The sequence below is a fragment of the Bos indicus genome, chromosome 19 (genome assembly GCF_029378745.1).
Source record: "Bos indicus isolate NIAB-ARS_2022 breed Sahiwal x Tharparkar chromosome 19, NIAB-ARS_B.indTharparkar_mat_pri_1.0, whole genome shotgun sequence".
Taxonomy (NCBI): domain Eukaryota; kingdom Metazoa; phylum Chordata; class Mammalia; order Artiodactyla; family Bovidae; genus Bos; species Bos indicus.
This window is the reverse complement of record NC_091778.1, coordinates 58,403,793-58,422,904: the sequence shown is the minus strand read 5'-3', so window position 1 is coordinate 58,422,904 and position 19,112 is coordinate 58,403,793. Positions and strand designations below refer to the sequence as shown.

The 19,112-nt window shown below is 56.2% G+C and overlaps 2 protein-coding genes across 6 annotated transcripts in view; both read left to right on the top strand.

Moving 5' to 3' along the window:
* Positions 1–13,036, top strand: part of DNAI2 (dynein axonemal intermediate chain 2) — a 30,023-nt gene extending 16,987 nt beyond the window's left edge. For both annotated transcript variants that reach the window (XM_070774151.1, XM_019982511.2), the window contains exons 7-13: positions 2,676–2,815; positions 4,065–4,187; positions 6,904–7,127; positions 8,625–8,760; positions 9,343–9,489; positions 10,303–10,530; positions 12,359–13,036. In XM_070774151.1, the coding sequence (XP_070630252.1) occupies positions 2,676–2,815; positions 4,065–4,187; positions 6,904–7,127; positions 8,625–8,760; positions 9,343–9,489; positions 10,303–10,530; positions 12,359–12,487 (1,127 nt within the window). In that variant the 3' untranslated portion in view covers positions 12,488–13,036. The remainder of the gene's footprint in view (positions 1–2,675; positions 2,816–4,064; positions 4,188–6,903; positions 7,128–8,624; positions 8,761–9,342; positions 9,490–10,302; positions 10,531–12,358) is intronic.
* A 171-nt stretch (positions 13,037–13,207) lies between these two features.
* Positions 13,208–19,112, top strand: part of KIF19 (kinesin family member 19) — a 40,797-nt gene continuing 34,892 nt past the window's right edge. For 2 of the 4 annotated variants that reach the window (XM_070774148.1, XM_070774147.1), the window contains exon 1: positions 18,296–18,469. In XM_070774148.1, coding sequence (XP_070630249.1) covers positions 18,431–18,469 — 39 coding nt within the window. In that variant the 5' untranslated portion in view covers positions 18,296–18,430. Of the gene's footprint in view, positions 18,470–19,112 lie in introns of all 4 variants that reach the window. The other 2 variants (XM_070774150.1, XM_070774149.1) reach the window with 2 other exon arrangements.

Sequence of the window (19,112 nt, the reverse complement as noted above, 5' to 3'; positions counted from 1 at the left end):
TTTTGCAGACTTTCCTGGAAGCCTCTGTGCGCGTTCGAGCACACTTTCAGCACATAGCCGGGCAGTTGTCAGTTTTGCCTTAGCCGCCCCACCGAGCCTGCAGGTCAGCCAGAGGTGAGAGCTGAGGGCCTCCCAGTTCTTCCAGTACTTGGGCCACCTGATGTGAGCATCTGACTCACTGGAAAAGACAGTGATGCTGGGAAAGATTGAGGGCAGGAGGAGAAGGGGGCGACAGAGGGTGAGATGGTTGAATGGCATGGTGATGCCAGTGCCAGACTCAACAGACATGAGTTTAAGCAACCTCTGGGAAACAGTGAAGGGAGTGAATAGTGAGGGAAATAACAAAGCCTGGGTGCTGCAGTTCACGGGGTCACAGAGTCAGACGTGACTGAACAGCAGCAAAGGTGTGCGCACAGCCCCGGGAGCTTCTAGTTTCCCGGGAGCACATCAGAGCTTTTCAAAACCCCTATGAACCGCTCACTCTCCGGCTTTGCCTTTGAAGCTTTTCGGTTAGCCTACTGTTTGCCCCACCTGTTATCCACCACTTCCGGACGCTGCAGAGTTAATCAGTTGCCTGCAATTTTAACTATTTTCAAGACAGACTTGTTAAAAAGACCCTTTTCCCTGGGCAAGCTCTGAGTCAAGCTGAATACAGACAACTTTGCAAACGGGGAGGGGGTCTTCCAGGGAACCCCTAGACAGGTCAAACAGCAACAACTCTTTGAGTAGGAGACTTTGAAAGAGCTCCAGCTCCATTCTGCTCCATCCTGTGGCTGCCAAGATATTGGGTTTTTAACAGGAAGGCAGAGAGTTATTTTTCAAGGCTATCATAGAACCGGAGATTATAGCATCTTAACTGGGGCAAGCCAAAATGCAACAAAACTTACTGTTCTTATCAAGACTCAGCTATTTTTCTTGAATAAACACTCTGATTTGCGGCCAGCCTTTGGCTAATTTCCGGAGTTCTGAAAAAGTTGATTCTGATCATCGATTTTGCCAACATTCTCATGGCTTTTATGGAAGAGAGAATTCTCAGAGGTCCTTGCTCTGCTATTTTTGCTGGTAGGACACCCAGAAAACTGATGTTTAGATCCCATGTGAACTCAGAAGAAACCCGTCTCCATGGCCCTGAAGTTTCCTGCCTTCTGGCCACCCCTGGCCTTGGAATAGCCAAACTCTTAATCCTCCTGTTTGCGCCCCAGGCCGGACTCAACCAGGCATGATGAGGGGTCCCCTTCTGTCCAGGAGTAGGAGCTAGAAGGGCTGGGAAACTTCCCAGAAACTCTACACGGTCAGGATGCCTCCTGGCCTCCTGAGACCTCTGACCTCCCTCTTAGACCTGCTGCCCCCACCTCCAGGGAGCCCCTCTGTGATGAAATAGAAGTGGATTCCCATCAAATGAAAATGTCAGTCGCTCAGTCGTGTCCGACACTTTGTGACTCCATAGACTGTAGCCCGCCAGGCTTCTCTGTCCATGGGATTCTCCAGGCAAGAATACTTGAGTGGGTTGCCATGCCCTCCTCCAGGGAATCTTCCCCACTCAGGAATCGAACCCGTATCTCTTATATGTCCTGCACTGGCAGGCAGATTCTTTACCTCTAGTGCCACCAGGGAAGCCCATCAATCTCCCTGCAGCTTTATCTGGGTGCTGGCGCTCTGAAAGACAGAAACAGAGTCACTTGGCCGTGGTTTATTCAGGAGCCCTGCCTTGCTCATCACTCCTAACCCCCTTCAGTGGTTTTCTTTGCCAGCCCAGACCAGCCCAGGCTCTTGGGCTCTGCTGTCTATGAGAAAGACACAGTGGGACCTGCCCTCAAGCGCTGCTTTGCCGGAGCAGAGCAAGCTGAGCTAAGAAAACCTATTTTCTGGGCCAGACTGGTGCAGGGCCAAATGCCTTAGACTTGGATTCCATAAATCGAGATTTATGGATCATGATTCTGTTGTTGTATTACAAAACCAGCTTTCCTAGAAACAGCTCTGAGTAACAGGGTGGATCCTCACTACACACTCGTGGGAAAAAGAAGACAGAATCCATCAGGACAGAAAAATATATATAGATAAGCGTTGAGTCTTTCTTGGTAAAGCAGAAGAGATGAAGTCCTAATAATGAATCCAGAGAAAGGATAATCTCCCTCTGTGAGTTTCTTTTCCGGTCAGCAGCAGCAGAGGTACAGAGGCAAAAAGGGGATGAATGAATCCAACAGGAGAGATTTGCCTAAGTGTTTTTACTTTCCCCAGGATGGAGGTGCTCCTCTCTCTTTTCCTGCCTCCCTCCATCCTGAAGCTCCTCCTCGATCTTAGTTCCTCCTCACTTCCTCCAGGAAGCCTTCCCTGACTGCCTCCCTGTGTCTCCCCCTGGAGCAATCACAGCACAGGCTGTAACTTGGCAGATTTCCCTTCCGTCTCCTAAGGACTGTGCCTGTCTGAGTCCCAGTGGCTTCCCCGGGGCCCAGCGTGATGCTCACTACATGTTAGGGGCCCTGATGGAATGAATGAAGCGAGCTTCAGGGGCTGGTAGGAAACTCAGGCTGGTTTGAACTTAGCCCTGATTCTTAAAAAAGCCCCGTACCTGTCAAACCAAGACAAGCAGCATCCCCCGATCCCGTGCTCCCTGCGCTAAGACAGGAAGCCTGTACCCCCAGCACTCACTACCTCCTTGTCTCCTTCCCCACCAGCCTGCTGGGACACGCGGAAGGGCAGCCTGGTGGCAGAGCTGTCCACCATCGAGTTCAGCCACCGAGACCCTGTGTACGGCACCATCTGGCTGCAGTCGAAGACGGGCACAGAGTGTTTCTCGGCATCTACGGACGGGCAGGTACGAGCGCTGGAGGGGCAGGGAGTGGGGAGCAGCAGTGGTCTCACGGTCCCCCATCGGGGTGCCTCCTTTTGCATTTTATTGTAAAACTGAGCGATAGGTAAAGATGAGTGTGGAACACAAGCCTAAAGGTACAGGAGGGCAGGCGGTGAAGCCCGTCCTCCCCGCTGCCTTCAGCCTCCCAGTCCCCCTTCCTGTGGCGCCCGCTTACATCAGCCTCTCCGTCTGCCTCCAGGCTCGGTGTCCGCATACAAAGCAGACGTGTGCATCTCTGCACTCTTCCTGCGCACCTTGCACATTGATTTGCACTTGATGTTTTTCATTCGGCATGTCTCAAAGATGATTTTATATTTCATCAAGTGCTGCCCCCTGCCTGTTAAGGACTTAATAAATTATGGATATGCTGTAATTTATTTAAGTGGATTTTAATAGTTTGTAGTTACCCAAAATATAGCCAAGAGTGTGTTGGAGGGGTTGAATTTTTTTGTTGGAGTATAATTGCTTTACAATGCTGTGTTAGCTTCTGCTGTACAACAGAGTGGCTCCGCCATATGGATACATATATCCCCTCCCTCTTGAGCCTCCCTCCAGCTCACCCACCGAAGTCATCACAGCACCAAGCTGTGCGTCCTGTGCCATTTGGCAGGTTCCCACCAGCTATCTAGTTTACACGCAGCAGTGCATTTATCCCAGTTCGTCCCATCCTCCCCTTTCCTGCCAATGCCCACACGTTCCTTCTCTACGCCTGCATCTCTGTTCCTGCCCTTCAAATAGGCTCATCTGTACCATTTTCTCCCTAGATTCCACATATATGCGTTAATATACGATACTTGTCTTTCTGCACAGAGTGTATTTGCATATAGATTACCGCATACCCATGAAGCAAACGCATACACCCTGCATACACATACGTTCCTGGCAGTGGAATTTATGGGTCAAAGCATATGTGCGTTTTGAATGTTGCTATATATTGCCATATCGTGAGGGGTCTTTAAGGATACAGACTCCAGGGCCCACACCTGGCAGTTTTCACTCAGTAGGTCTGTGGTGAGGCCGCCTGCTTCTGGATTTTAGGGAGCTTGCCCAGGACTGATGATCAGACAGGACTACGGACCAGAAGAGCAATTCTCAAAACACGCCTGTTCCCTCGGTTGCTGGGTGTCTGACACCCACTGTCTGGCCCCGGGAAAGTGGAGGGGGTAAGAATTGTGGGACTCCAGGCCTCAAAGTCGGCTCCTCCTCCCATCAGGTCATGTGGTGGGACATCCGGAAGTTGAGCGAGCCCACCGAGGTTGTCATCATGGACATCACCAAAAAGGAGCATCTGGAGAATGCCTTGGGGGCCATCTCCCTGGAGTTCGAGTCCACTCTGGTGGGTGTCCCCTGCTCTCCCTTTCCCACCTTCCATGGCCGGGGCAGCCAGAGCCGAGGGCAGGCCCGTGGCTGCTGTGTCAGACGCTCGTGCGCCCCAGGCTGCTTCTTACCTTGTGCTCTCGACGGTCCTCTGTGGGCCTCCTAGACCTGTGTGGTCTTTGCAACCACTTTCCAGCAGGGGGCAGCAGAGTAGAGGCAGAAAGCCCCTTTAATTCACCAAGTTCCCATTTGGCCAGTGTCCCTGCTGATCAGAAGGTGAGCTTTCTGACTGCACGGGATTCCAGAGACGCTCCATGCTGTAAGAAGAGCCCTGTCCAGGATTAGCATCCAGACCCCAGGCTCTGCCTCTGTCCCTGACTCATGTCCTCATGTGGGGCCCTGGGCTGGCAGCTCACCCGCTGGGGGGAAAGACGAGATGTTGGAGAGGAAAATGAGATCAGAGGAGGCTCCTGGGCAAACTGATGATGGCATTTAGTAACTGAGGAGGAGCAGCAAAAAAACTGCAAAGCAGAGGGCTTCCCTGGTGATCCAGTGGCTAAGAATCCACCTTCCAATGCAGGAGACGCAGGTTTGATCCCTGGTCCAAGAACTAAGATCCAATATGCCACAAGGCAACTAAGCCCACACACCGCAACTCCTGAGCCCGAGTGCTGCACCTAAGACCCAACACAGCCAAATAAATAATCTAAAAAATAGAAGAAAAATAAATAAGAAACAGTGGCTTCCCAGGCGGCTCAGTGGTAAAGAGTCCACCTGCCAATGCAGGAGACTCAGGTTCGATCCCTGATCTGGGACAGTCCCACATGCCGCAGAGCAGCTAAGCCCGGGTGCCACGATTATTGGGCCTGCGCTCCAGAGCCTGGGAGCTGCTACCGCTGAGCCCACCTGCTGCAACTGCCGAAGCCCGTGTGCCCTGGAGCCCGTGCACCACCACGAGAGACGCCGCTGCAGTGAGAAGCCTACACACCGCAACGAAGAGTGGGCCGCGATCGCCACAACCAGAGAAAGACCCGAGTGACAGCGAAGACTCAGCACAGCCAAAAATAAAACAAATGAGAAGAAACAGCAAAGCAGTCCTGTGGATGTGTCCAAGGAGGGAGGCTTCTGGAAGCTCAAATGAAGATTCCCTCCAAAGCAATAAAATGACCTTCCCAGATGGCTCCTGGCCTGACCCCCTCCTGGGATCGCCACTGGTTTGCCTCCAGGCCGATGTCATTCCCAGGCCCTTAGGAGGTGGACAGGCTCTGGCCTCAGAGCTGGGGGATGAATGTGGTGGGGGAGGTGGATGACAACTTTACTGGACATCCCCCACCCCCCAAGCCCCGGGCTCTGTGGGGAGGACTCAGAAAAAGGTTCTGTCCTGGAATCAGAGACTTCTAGGCCGAGTGCTAGACGCAGTGACCACACCATCGCTGGTCCCCACTTGACCCCGCCTTGTCGATGAGTGGGCACCATGTGCTGGCCCCCTGGCCCCTTGTAACGCTGATGCGATGAGCTTGTGTAATCACCCATGACCGTCTTGTAAGCTAATGGGATTAGCATTATCCCAACTTTGCAGATACACAAAATGAGTCTTAGTGGGGAGGTGAGTCACGTGCTCCAGAGCAGGGAGCAGCTGGGAATCAAACCCAGGGCTCTGGCTGCAGGGCGGAGCTCTCCACTCTCACCCCCACCGAGGGGCCCCGGAGCTGGCGTTCTTCCTTACTTTTCTGGGCCTCTCAAGCTTTCTCTCTTCACTTTCCTTTAACGCTCCCCCCGACCCCATTTATGGAATTTCCCCGATGGCTCAGCAGATAAAGAATCCTCCACCAATGCAGGGGACACAGTAGACGTGGGTTTGATCCCTGGGTCGGGAAGATCCCCTGGAGGAGGAGATGACAACCCACTCTAGTGTTCTTGCCTGGAGAATCCCCCGGACAGAGGAGTCTGGCGAGTACAGTCCATGGGGTCACAAAGTCGGACGCGACTAACACACGCACGCGTGAACAGACCACAGTTTGTTTTTCCATTCATACGGACACTTGGGTGGCTTTTACCTCTGAGCTGTTGTGAGTAAAGATGCTATGGAGGGACTTCCCTGGTGGTGCAGTGACTAAGACTCTGAACTCCCAACGCAGAGCCCAGGCTCAATCCATGGTCAGGGAACTAGATCCTGCATGCCCCAACGAAGACCCAGCACAGCCAAATACATTTTAAAAAACAAAGCAAAGAGCAAACAACCAAAAAAGTCCAGCAACAATCATTAGACATGGATGTACAATGAAGCCGGGTTTGCAGTGAGTAGAAGCCGGAGGCTGGAGGGGGCTCTTCTGGACTCATGGGTCACAGTGTTCATTGAGTCATTAACTTCGTGTGTAAACAGACATTCAGGATCTTTTTTTTGGCAAAATGCTTGGTGCACACATGATGCTGCGTGAGGGGCTGGTGATGCAGCTCTAGGGAGCAGATGACTGGGGGCTTCATCACTTGTGGGGCCCTTGAGCAGGTGCTAAAGAAGGGTGGGATCTGCTCAAGCTGATCAACAGTGGGGGCGGCCCCCCAAAAGGGGCGGGGCACAGCTCAAGCAGAGGCTTAAACCAAAGGCACTTTCATTACCTTTGGGTCCCCACCCTGCTGGTCCCACTGCTCTGGCCCTGGAAAGCCGCTCTCCCTGCCAGCTTAACCCTGAGCTGACGTTTCTTGGAGCCTCCACTCACGTGTCACCCCCTCCACAGCCGACCAAGTTCATGGTGGGCACCGAGCAAGGCGTCGTCATCTCCTGCAACCGAAAGGGCAAGACACCGGCTGAGAAGATCGTGTGCACCTTCTCAGGCCACCATGGCCCCATCTACGCCCTGCAGAGAAACCCATTCTACCCAAAGAACTTCCTGACCGTCGGCGACTGGACCGCCCGCATCTGGTCAGAGGACAGCCGGGAGTCGTCCATCATGTGGACCAAGTGAGGGGAAGATTGGGGCAGGAGAGGGGTGCCGGGGCCCGGGGCTGGACGGGACAGGGGGGCTCAGCCCAGGGGGGCTCTGAGCCTCTGTGTCTCCACCCATAAAAACGGAGAAAACGTTTGTCTCCAAACATCCGAGCTAATGCTTGGAAATAGCTTGATTCAGCGACTTCAGAAAGGGAATAAGCTTCAAACTGCCCACTCGTCTGTTGATGGACGTTGAGGCTGTTTCCATATCTTGACGATTGTGAATAATGCAGCAGTGAGCACGGAAGCGGGGCAGGTGTCTCTTAAAGACGCTGCCTTCAATTCCTTTGGATAAAGACCCAGAAACGGGGGGGCTTCCCTGGCAGTCCAGAGGTTAAGACTCTGTGCTTTCAGTGTAGGGGATGTGAGTTTGACCCCTGGTCAGGGAACTAAGATCCCACATGCTTCGCAGCCAAAAAAAAAAAAAAAAAAGACCCAGAAACAGGATTGAGGACCTTCCATACTGTTTTCCACGGCGGTCGCACCAATTTGCATCCCCACCAACAGTGCACAAGGGTTCTCGTTTCTCCACATCCTCACCCACACTCATCTTTGGCTTTTCTAATAATTTAGCCGTCCTCACAGGTGTGAGGTGATATCTCACTGTGGTTTTGGTTATCTGCCTCCAGTGATTAGTCATGTCGAGCATCTTTTCACGTACCTGTTAGCCGTTTGTTTGTCGTCTTTGAAGAAACGTCTGTCCGTGTCCTTTGCCCGCTTTTTTAATTGGGTTGTTTTATTTTGTTGTGCCATTGAGTTGTATGAGTTCCTCCTCTATTTGGGGTGTTAAACCTTTATTACGTATCTGGTTTGCAAATATTTCCCCCCATTCCTTCGGTTGCCTTTTCGTTCTCTTGACTGTTTCCTTGGCTCTGCAGGAGCTTTTTAAGTAGATACAATCCCACGTACTTGTTTTTGCTTTTGCTGCTTCTGCTTTTGGTGCCAAATCCAAACATTCATTGCCAAGGCCACTGTCAAGGACCTTTTACTCTATGTTTTCTTCTAGAAGCTTTATGGTTTCAGATCATATGTTTAAGTCTTTAGTTCGTTGTGAGTTCATTTTTGTATGTAACATAAGGGTCCAGTTTCATTTTTTGCTGTAGAAATCTTTGAAAATCGAGGTTAAATCAAGTAGGCAGTATAGCCCTCTCTTCATCTGAATAGCGTGAACATTTCTGGGCAGATTTTCCTTCCTCCAACTCCTTTTCAAGTGAGTCTCATGGCCGGGGGACCAGGCCCAGGCCTGTGCCCTTGAGTTAGGTATAGAGAAACACCAGAGCCCTTTGCAGTGCAAACTATGAACCATGGCTGGTGAGGCTGGCATGGCCAGAAGTCAGACACCAGGAAGAACTTCCAGGCTGAGACCCAGGAGCCGGGGAGGGGCTGGATGAGCAGGGTCTCAGCTCAGCAGGCTCTCCCTGCATCCCACTCCCTCCGTGGTCCCTGACTGGAGGTCCTGGCTCCCTACAGGTACCACATGGCTTATCTCACTGATGCCGCCTGGAGCCCCGTGAGGCCGGCAGTTTTCTTCACCACCAAGATGGACGGGACCTTGGACATCTGGGACTTTGTGTTCAAGCAGTGCGACCCTGCCCTCAGCCTGAAGGTCACGTGCACCCCCCTCCTGGTGCATCCACGCCCTCAGAAGCCTGGCGTTTCCTCCCGCCAGGCCTGTTCCGGCCAAGCCTGGGCCGAGCCAGCCTCCCAGCTGAGCCAGCCTTATCTTATCAGCAGAGGTGGGGCAGAGACCTGCAGGCTCGGGCCCTGGGAAAGAGCAGGGCTGGGGAAACTGCAGAATGAAAAGGGCTCTGGAAGGCCTTCCCTGGCAGTCCAGTGGTTAAGACTCTGCCCTCCAATGCAGGGGGCACAGGTTCGATCCCTGGTCGGGAAACTAGGGTCCACGTGCCTATCTGTGTGGCCATAAAAAAAAAGGAAAGAAGTGAGGCTGGACTGAGGGGGTGGGTGTGGTGGGCGGGGTATGGTGGGAGATGAGGCTGGAGTGAAGGGTGTTGCAACCGACTTGAGGGTGTGGACACCCTCCTGTGGGTTGAGGCTGGGGTCCCCATCGGTCGGGGAAGTCCCCAGGGGTGTTTGAATGGGGCTGCCGGCTTAAGCCTCCCCAAGAACCAGATGACCAGATGAGCAGAGGGTGACGTGGCTCCCCCGGGTCTGCCTGGCCCTCCAGCAGGTCTGTGACGAAGCCCTCTTCTGCCTCCGAGTGCAAGACAATGGGTGCTTCATTGCCTGCGGCTCCCAGCTGGGGACGACCACGCTGCTGGAGGTCTCCAACGGGCTGTGCACCCTCCAGAGAAATGAGAAGAACACGGCTTCCTCGGTAGGTGTGGGCCCCCGGCGAGGCGGGCACACTGGCTCCGGTCCTGGCCTGGCCCCCGGCCGAGCGGGCCGGTCAGCGCTTCCACCGCCTCCTGGGAAGGGGGTGGACATTCGGGGGTGGGTCAGGGAACGGGCCTGAGAAATGGGTATTGGCCGTGTCTGAACCCGCCCAGGCTTCACCACTCAGGAAGTCCAGCAGCCCTGAGCAAGTCTCTTGACTTCTCCAGGCTTCAGGTTTCTTCAGCTGCAGATTCAAGCGGTGTGACTCGGTCTTTTTGTCTAGTAGTAAACAGTATACATTTGGGGCAGCCGAGCCTGTCTGAGGAAGGCTTAGCTGATACCAGTAGTGAAGCAGCTAGAAGGGACTACTCGGGGGAAGGGGATGCTGGGGCGCTGAGATCCGTCACCCTGGCCGGGAGTCCTGAAGACGCCTCCCCAGAGCCATGGGGTACCCAGAGGGGTTGAAGTGCCCTGGTGTTGAGATCCTGGGAGGCCCTCCTGGCTCCGCCTGGGTGTGCGGTCCCACCACTGAGCTGGTCCTCCGGGGCTCCAGGGACACCGCCTTGCACACCCCCGGAGAGCGTGCTTCACACCGGCGTCAGGCGCTTGGTACTCCTTGGACCTGCGTGACTTGGCATCCCTGCTCCCCTCCTCCCAGCCCCAGTATTTAGCCCCCGCTTTCTTGCCATCAGCCCGGAGCAGGGCTCTGTGGGGCTGCCTTGAGCAGAGTGATGGGAGCCCGCTGGCCCCCCTGCGCTGGGAGCCGGGGCCGCCCACCCGCCGCTCCCACGGCCTCCCTGTCCCTGTGCCCCAGATGTTCGAGCGCGAGACGCGGCGGGAGAAGATCCTGGAGGCGAGGCACCGCGAGATGCGCCTGAAGGAGAAGGGCAAGGCCGAGGGCCGGGACGACGAGCTGAGGGACGAGCCGCCCATCTTGAACCTGGAGGAGCTGGTCACCAAGGCCGAGGAGGAGTTCTTCGACATCATCTTCACGGAGCTGAAGAGGAAGGAGGCGGAAGCCATGAAGAAGCAGCCCAAACCTGTAGGGGCCTCGCGCGGGGGCTCGGGGTGGGCTGGGCGGGAGGGAGCCATGGGGCCCCGGCTGCCTGCCTGCTGACCTCCTGGGCGGCTCCGAGAAAGTGGCCCCACCAGGCGGACCTTCCTTTGTCCATCTGGCAAATGGGGAGAATGACTTCCTTCCTCCTGGGGAATTCTAAGTCTCCAAACAGGCTTCTGGCTCCCTGAGCTTCTCGGAATCCTCTGCCCACACCCCAGAGGGCACCTTGAACTCCATGCAAGTGACCAACTGGATGAGGCAGGGCTACATGAGCCATGAAAGGAGAGGGGGCCTGGAGGCCTGGAGGGTGCAGAGGGGGCTGTGAGGTCCGTGGTGACCCCACCTAGCATGAGGGGGTGAGACTGGTCCTGAGCTCGGCCATCCACGCAAAAGAGTCGGCCCAACTTACAGTCGACCAGACAGCGGCATCCAGCCATGGCCCTGTGCCAAAGCACTTTCTAGCTGTGTCGCCTGGGCTGGTCACTTCACGTCTTAATTCCTTCATTTCCATCTGGAACAGAAGGAGGCTGAGTGAGGAAGGTGGTGTCTGGTCACCTTCCAGGCCCTTCTGGGTACCAGGGGGCAGAGGAAGGAAAAGATGTGGTCTGCCTAGACCATTACCTTCAGGGGCCCAGGGATAAGATGCTAAGATGCGAAAGAGTAAAAGCCCAGCGTGCCAGGGAGAAGAACAAGTGAGCGTGGAGCAGCGTCTGCCCTTGTCGGCAAGATTGGCTGCCTTGTTAGGGGAGGAAGGAAAACTCGAAGAGCAGCTCAAGGGACTTGCCTGGCGGATCCAGTGGTTAAGACTCCACGCTTCCACTGCAGGGGCTGCAGGTTCTATCGCTAGTCAGGGAACTAAGATCCCACATGCCACTCATCCAAAAAAAAAATGTATTGAGAAGTTCGAGACTGTGACAACAGAGCGCGGAAGCAGGGGTGAGGCCATCACCGGCCCATGAAGCCAGCCCCCAGCAGCAAGAGGGGCTGGGTGGCCAGTCCTCAGGCAGTAAGGGAGTGGCCAGGTCTGAAGGTGGGTGAGCATGCGGAGGAGCTGCTGGGTCCATCTCATGACTGCTCCCCGCATCTGTCTCCCTGTCGCTGCGTCTCGAGACAGGTAGTGACTTCTGTGGGTGCATTTTGCATCTGGAAACAGTCAGATCTGGGCGGCCTTATTCTCACACCATCTGGTGATCCGGGGCAGGGGTGGGGGGGATCAAGGCGAGGCTGGAGTCTAGGCTTTCTGACCCCATAGCCCGGGCCTCCCCCCAGCCGTCCACGCTGGGCCCTCCAGAAGGTCTGCAGACAAAGTGCAATGCGGCCACTGATTCCGTGCCTGCTGTACCCTGAATGTGCTCCCCACAGTGGCTGGAGCACTCTGGATGGAGACACTGACTCTCAGAAGGGCTTACACTTCCCTGAGCCTGGCCCCCTCCCTCTGCTGCTTGCCGCAGGCTTCCTGCGCATCTCTGCGTCTCTGCACTTGGCCAGACGTGCTGGAGTCAGAACAGAGAATCGTCTGCTGGGTCCTCACCTGAATTATTTCTAATCCCAGCCACTGCCCTGAAGGAATCATACCAGGCTTTAGGGCAGGGGGCCAAGGAATCTCGGGGGAGGTAGCTCATGGCCACCCAGGCAGCAAGCAGCAGGTGCCTGCCATCCATGCCCGCTGGAGCCGAGTGCCCTCTCAGCCCCTGAGGCCGTGGTGCTGGCTACATGGCCTCCTGGGTGCCAGGCATTCCCGGGCTCAGAGGTTAACGTCCCGATGCGAGGAAGGCCTGCCCCCCGCCAACGAGTCTCTGCTGTCTTTCCGTAGCCGAAACAGCCAAGCCAGGAGACGGATGAGGAGGTGCAGGGAGAGGAAGAAGCGGAGGAAGAAAGAGGCGACGGTGAAGGGGAGGAAGGAGGCGGTGAAGAGAGTCCAGCACTGGGAGGTCAGCCCTGACTGGAGCCCAGCTCTCACACACGCCTGTATCCCATCTCTGGGCACTGCCCTGGTGTTACAAGTGGGAGCTGACCGCCTTCCTTAAAGGGGATGGGAGGGGCAAAGGGACTCCAACCCGGCCCCTTCGCCCTACAGATCCCTGGTCCCCACCGACTCCCTGAGACCCCTCAGAGGGAGGGAAGGGGCGCAGGTTCATCCCCAAGCTGGTCCCCAGCCAAGTTCAGCCCAGTCCCCTAACCCCACCATCCCCGTGGATTCAGCTTCTCGAGGGCTGCCCCGACGAGCATCTCCCTTCACAAGCCTGTGGAGCCTCCCCCGGGGCTGGCCACGGCCTCCGTCAGGGCTTGGGAAGGCCTGTGGGTGGGGAAGGTGGGGGGGGTGTCTCATTCTCCCTTACTGAACCTCCCCACCCACATACGGCTGGGGAACACAAAGCCTGAGCACTTCTAAGATGTCTTTCCCAACAACTTCCCTGGGAGATGTTTACCTCCAAAAGGGTGAGAGACGACGAATGAAACCAGCCAGGTGAATACAGTGAACTTTCTGCTATCTTTGTGCTCGTAAAGTTCAATTATTAATAATAATAAGGACAGTACTAAGGGTTCATGCTTATTATGCCTCCTGTACCCAGAGCTTTTCAAGTTATCTCTGTCGTTCTTTTGATAAAGTCGCTGAAGGTTTCTGCTCTGACTGTTCCTCCTCCGCCGAGGGGGGAACGGGTTCTGGGAGACAGGTGGGCATGTGCCAGGTGACCGGGCTCATGAGGGTTGGTGCGGGGACGGGAGCCCAGGCAGCTCACCATGAGCCTGCAGGGCGGGTGCCCACAGGCTGGGTGCTATGCAGGGTCCTCTGGGGCCGCAGCAGGGGCAGTAGGCTGCCCTGAAACCACGGCAACGCAGAGCGTTCAGCGACCAGAGACGGTAGGACCAGAGAGCCATTCAGAAGCCGGCATGCGCCAGGAGACGTCCCGGACCACCGTTCAGTCTGCGGGTGGCCGCTGGTCCTGAAGGTGACCGGAAGTGCCCTTTTAAAAACCGCCTGTGTTAAGGATCTCACTTGGGAAGAACCCAGGATTCAGCCACCCCTTGTGCCCAAAGAGGGGAAAAAAAAAATCCAGTTGCCATGGTAAAACAGTCATCAAGGGGCGTATGGATTGAGCATTTGATCTGTGCAATAGCCCCAGAAGGGGCGATGTTACCACCTTCAATCCCTGAGTCACTACGGGCCTGCCGAGCAAGACCCCGAGGGAGGGGGCTGCCCGAATCTCGTGGGAGCATTGGCACAGAGGGGACCCCAGAGCTTACGCCCTTACTCACCCCATTCCTCGGTGTCCCAGGAGGAGGAAGGGGCCGGCCCACCTGCACCCAGGGAGGGGCCACTGGCACATCCCACATCCTGCTTTGTGGGGTCTCCTGTGATGGGCCCCTCACTGCGGGAGGATGCAGGGAGCCCCAGAACTGCCCGATGAAGGTCAGCAATTTCAATGGTGGGGCAAGGGGGTGATTTTGCCTTCAGTGGGACACTTGGCGATGTCTGGGGACATTTTGATTTTTTTAATTAATTAATTTATTCTTGGCCACTCTGGGTCTTCGGGGCTGAGCACAGGCTTTCTCTAGTTGCCTAGGGCAGGGGCTCCTCTCTGGCTGCAGTGCTTAGGCTTCTAATCCCCGTGGCTTCTCTCGTCGAGGAGCATGGCCTCTGGGCACTAGGGCTCAGCGGTTGTGGTGCACAGGCTCATTTGCTCCGCAGCATGTGAAATCTTCCTGGGACAGGGGTCAGACTCCTGTCCCCCTGCGTCGGAAGGCAGATTCGTAACCACGGGATCACCAGGGGAGTCCTGGGGACATTTCAGATTGACATGACCACTTGGAGGGCGCTCCTGGCATCCCGTGGACAGAAGCCACAGATGCCGCTAAGTATCCTAGGGCGCGCAAGACAGCCGACACCACAGTGAACCATCCCGCCCGAGATGCCAACAGCGCAGAGGCCGAGAAACCCTCACTTACGGAAAAAAGTCTACCCAGTGAAATCTGGAGAAAGTCAGAGCTCCCTGCATTGGCCCCGGGCACACTGACGGACCGCTGCGTGAGATGTTCGGCCGATGAACTCCCGGGGAGAGTATTCCCTCGCTGTACCAGAATCTGGGCCCTTGGCTGGTGCTGGCCAGGATGGGCCACCCCTGGAGTCTCACACCCTTCACTGTGGTGCAGACGTGCTGCCGTGCCGGATGGCATTTGAGGAATGGGTGTGGGAAAGGAGAGGAGGTCCCCGCAGACACCGCAGGGGAAAGGGCGTCGTGGGCTCTGAGAATGCGACACCCATCACCACCCATCCTCACCGATGACCATCCGCCTTCTCATTCCTCAGCCTCCTCTGGAGCCTGTTGCCTAGTCTTCCCCGATGGGAAGCAAGACAAAACCATGATGCATCCCTGGAGACCCAGATGCCACTGGAAAGACCTGGCACGTGGGCGTGAAATGTGGATGACGGGGCCTGGGTGTGGGACCCATCCAAGCAGGACGGGAGGGTGGCGGAAGCATCGGCCGGACTGCTGTGTCCACGGCAGTTAAGGCTCCCCCACCCCGGGTCCATGCACACCCGGGGGAGAGTCTGCTTCCTCCCGGACCTGTGTTCCTCTCTGCCGACCTGATCGATTATGATGCCGCTGGCCAACGACGCACACCTGCCTCCATGGCAGCCCTGGGCGCTCCGGGGGAGTCACAGCCCCACAGTCCCTTCTTCGGGGCAACTGGGTTCTGTGGGCCCCAGGGCGGGACTCTGAAGAAGGATCTCCTTGCCCTTTGTTAGAAACCAAGTGCTTCCCCAGGGTCCAGAGGCCCCTGAAATGGCACTAGCCCCAGGGGAGGCAAAGTGGGGCTGCTAGGAACCCACTTAGGGATGTTCTCTGTCTCCCAGAAACAGAGGCCTGCTTCTGCTTCCAGGTCGGAGCATAGCTTTGAAAAGTGGGGGAGACAGCAGGCAGGGGGCCCAGGAGGCCGTGATGCCGTCCAGGTGAGAACAGGTAAGAGCTGGAGCCCAGGGCATGCAGCCAGGAGATGATGAGGAGGAGACGCACTTGCCGAAGTAGAACTGCCAGGATCAGAGTAGAGTTTGGGTTAGGATTCGGTGCTTCCACTGCCAAGGGCCCAGGCTTGATTCCTGGTCAGCGGACTAAGATCCCGCATGCCACACCGGGTAGTCGAAAGAGAAAGAGAAGAGGACTTCCCTGGTTGTACAGTGGATAAGAATCTGCCTGCCAATGCGGGGGACAGGGGTTCTATCCCTGCTCCGGGAAGATCCCACATGCTGTGGAGCAACTCAGCCCAGGCATCACAACTACTGAGCCCGTGTCTAGAGCCCGGGAGCTGCAACCACCGAGCCCACGTGCCACAACTACTGGAGCCACTGCACGTGGCGTCTGGTCCCCCGACAAGAGAAGAAACCCGAGCAACGAAGGATGTCCCCCACCCGAAGCGACTAGAGAAAGCCTGTGCAAAGCAATGAAGACCGAGCACAGCCAAAAATAAATACATGTTAAAATATATATTTACGTAAAGAAAGAAAATGAATGGACAGGATGAGAGGAAAGGGGAAATCAAAGATGACTTAGAGGTGCAGGGCTCTCGGAGATGGCAGTGTCGCTGACAGAAATACCAGAGTCAAGCAGGGAATGTCTGAGGATAGAGAGGACTTTGTGATGAGTCAGGATGCAAGTAAGATGGGCTGGAACTGCCTGCTTAGAAGCTCCTCTTATTTTGACCAGCATGGGCCATCCTGGGTGGGATTTATGCATGAGGAGGAACAGAAAAGAGAGGAAAATAGCTATAGTGTAATTAATTAGAGGCCTCTTGTACTGATCCAAACAGATACGATTCAGGGGGTCTGAAATGCAAGCCTAGAGGGTGTTTTGTGTTTTGTTTTTTTTTTTTCTTTCAACACATTTTGGATCTTCCTTTTTTTTTTTTTTTAACCCTCATCATGCTCTTTGTTCCCAACCAGGGATTGAACCTGGCCCTGGGCAATGAAAGGACAGAGTCCTAGCCACTGGACCACCAGGGAATTCCCTGGAAAGTGTTTTTGATCCAGATGATCCATCTTCAAACGTACTGCTCCTCAGTGCCACTCACCCACTTGCAAATCGGCCAAGTGCTGTGCGCTGTCCTGGGAGCAGCCTGGGCCAGAGAACGGGCCGAACCCTCGGGAGCCCTGCGGGAGCGTTTGGTCTCCACCAGGCTATCCTTGGTTTATCTATTTACCAACTCCAAGGCCACGGGCAGGTTCCTGACACTGTTTATTAATAACTGTACCTAACGCAAGCTCCTCGGGGGCAGCCAGGGAAGCCAGTCCCAGAGCACAGGCTGGCATCATGTTCTGGATGTGTGCCAGGCCGTCTGAGACAGTCCTGGGGGATGAGCGGCTCTTCCTTACCCAGCTCCTTAAAGGGGGGATGAACCTCACTGGATGCCCCTCTCCCAGTCATTGTGGGGGTGCTGCCAGGCTCAACTTCAGGAGAAGACAGGAAAGATGGGGGCTTCTTCCATCAGAAGTGGGTGGAGCTTCACCATCACCCCGGAAACTAAGGCCCCAGGGCACAGGCCTGGCTCCAGGTGGTTCAGCAGGTTGGGTGTGAGGTGGGACCGGAATCCTGTTTTTCCGGGGCTTCCTGAGGCCAGGAATCTTTCCACTGTGCTCCCTGCAACTGCAATAACTGTTGTTCCCATCAAGGATGGGCACGACAGCGTTTGACCTGCACTTTCTTGCACGGTATGGTAGCTCTTGGGCTGTCTTGGTGGCTCAGCAGTAAAGAATCCGCCTGCAATGCAGGAGATGCCAGTAGACACAGGTTCGATCCCTGGGTCGGGAAGATCTCCTGGAGAAGGGAAGGGCTACCCACTCCAGTACTTTTGCCTGAAAAATTTCAGGGACAGAGGAGCCTGGCGGGTTACAGTCCATGGGGTTGCAAAAGAGTCCCACACAACTTAGCGACTCAACATCAACACTGGGGGTCTTACAGCAGGCAGGGAGCCAGAAGGCACACAGACCCACCCATCTTGGCCTGCTGCTGCTGCTGCTAAGTCGCTTCAGTCGTGTCCGACTCTGTGTGACCCCATAGACGGCAGCCCACCAGGCTCTCCTGTCCCTGGGATTCTCCAGGCAAGAACACTGGAGTGGGTTGCCATTTCCTTCTCCAATGCAGGAAAGTGAAAAGTGAAAGTGAAGTCGCTCAGACGTGTCCGACTCCTAGCGACCCCATGGACTGCAGCCCACCAGGCTCCTCTGTCCATGGGATTTTCCAGGCAAGAGTACTGGAGTGGGGTGCCATTGCCTTCTCCGCATCTTGGCCCAGACACTGTGTTTACCCATCAGGTCCTGTTAGTTCACGGGGCTCTTCTGTGACAACCCAAGTGATACAGGCGTTCCCCTGCACGCGCGCCGGTGGGCAGCCCGGGCATCCTCCTCACCCGCTGTCACTGGACACTTCGTGAAGACACCGCGCCAGCGACACGAGCCTCAGCCACGGTGCCCGCAGCGACCATGGAAACATGAGGCTGCCCACTGCCGCCCGGGAGACGCTGAGAGTCGGACGGACGGGCAGGCGGACGGGGCAGCCGATGCGCGTGGCCCGAGCGGGCAGAAAGAAGGCAAGGAGCACGGGCGCCCACGGGGCGGATGCAGAGCCGGGCCGAGGGCCCGGGGGTCGCCCAGGCCGTTCTCAAGTTCGGCCTCCCGGGCGGAGACTTCCACCTCCCGTTCGCAGCGCGAGGGGGGCGGGTCGCCTTCGGGGCCCGCCCCAGGCCCCGCCCGCCCTGGTCCGCGCCCTCGGCCGCGCGCGCCTTGTTGGTTTCGGGTTGTCAGGCAGCGGCCGCGCGGCCCCGGAGGCGGTGGGCGTGCGGCTCAGCCATGACCGCGATCTCGGCCTGAGCCCTTCCGCCCACCGCAGGCATGAAGGACAGCGGGGACTCCAAGGACCAGCAACTCATGGTGAGACCCCTCCTCCTCCTCTACCCCATCTCTGGCCCCCAGAACCCAGACTCTGCCGGCGGCCCCCAGACTGTATTGGGTGTTTCCACTAAGAGGACACTTAAGACCAGGGGCTGCGACGGTCCTGAGCAACTTTGCCAAGTCGTGGATATCAAGAAGGAAGGCATCCTGGCCACCCTGCTAAGACCTGAGAAGTTGGCCAGGCTTCAGTCCCATCCCCCTTTACACCTTCCCACCAGGGGACACCCTACGGCCAGACTGCTATATGATCCTGAAGAGACAGGGGCAGGGGGCGCCCGACCCATCTTCTGGAAAAGGAAAGTGGAGGTTTCCTGGTGAAGGAGGGTACCTGGAACTGGTGGGGTCAGGAGGTTAGAGGGTTTTGAGGACCATAGGTGGGCAAGAGTCCCCACGTGCCAGAGGAGCGGGCACAAGATTGAGGGTGGCTGGTTATTGAGTTGCTGTCCATGTCAGGACTCTAAATATTTCAAAGAAGTGCTGGAAGCCACCGAGATGGTCCCCCAGGGTCCTGGGGACTGAGGCAGAGGAGGAGGTGTGAATGGGGGTCCAAGAAGCAGCTAGAGACAAAGACAGATTTCTGATTATCAACAGGGCCAGGTCAGAGTGATGAGGGTGGGGGAGA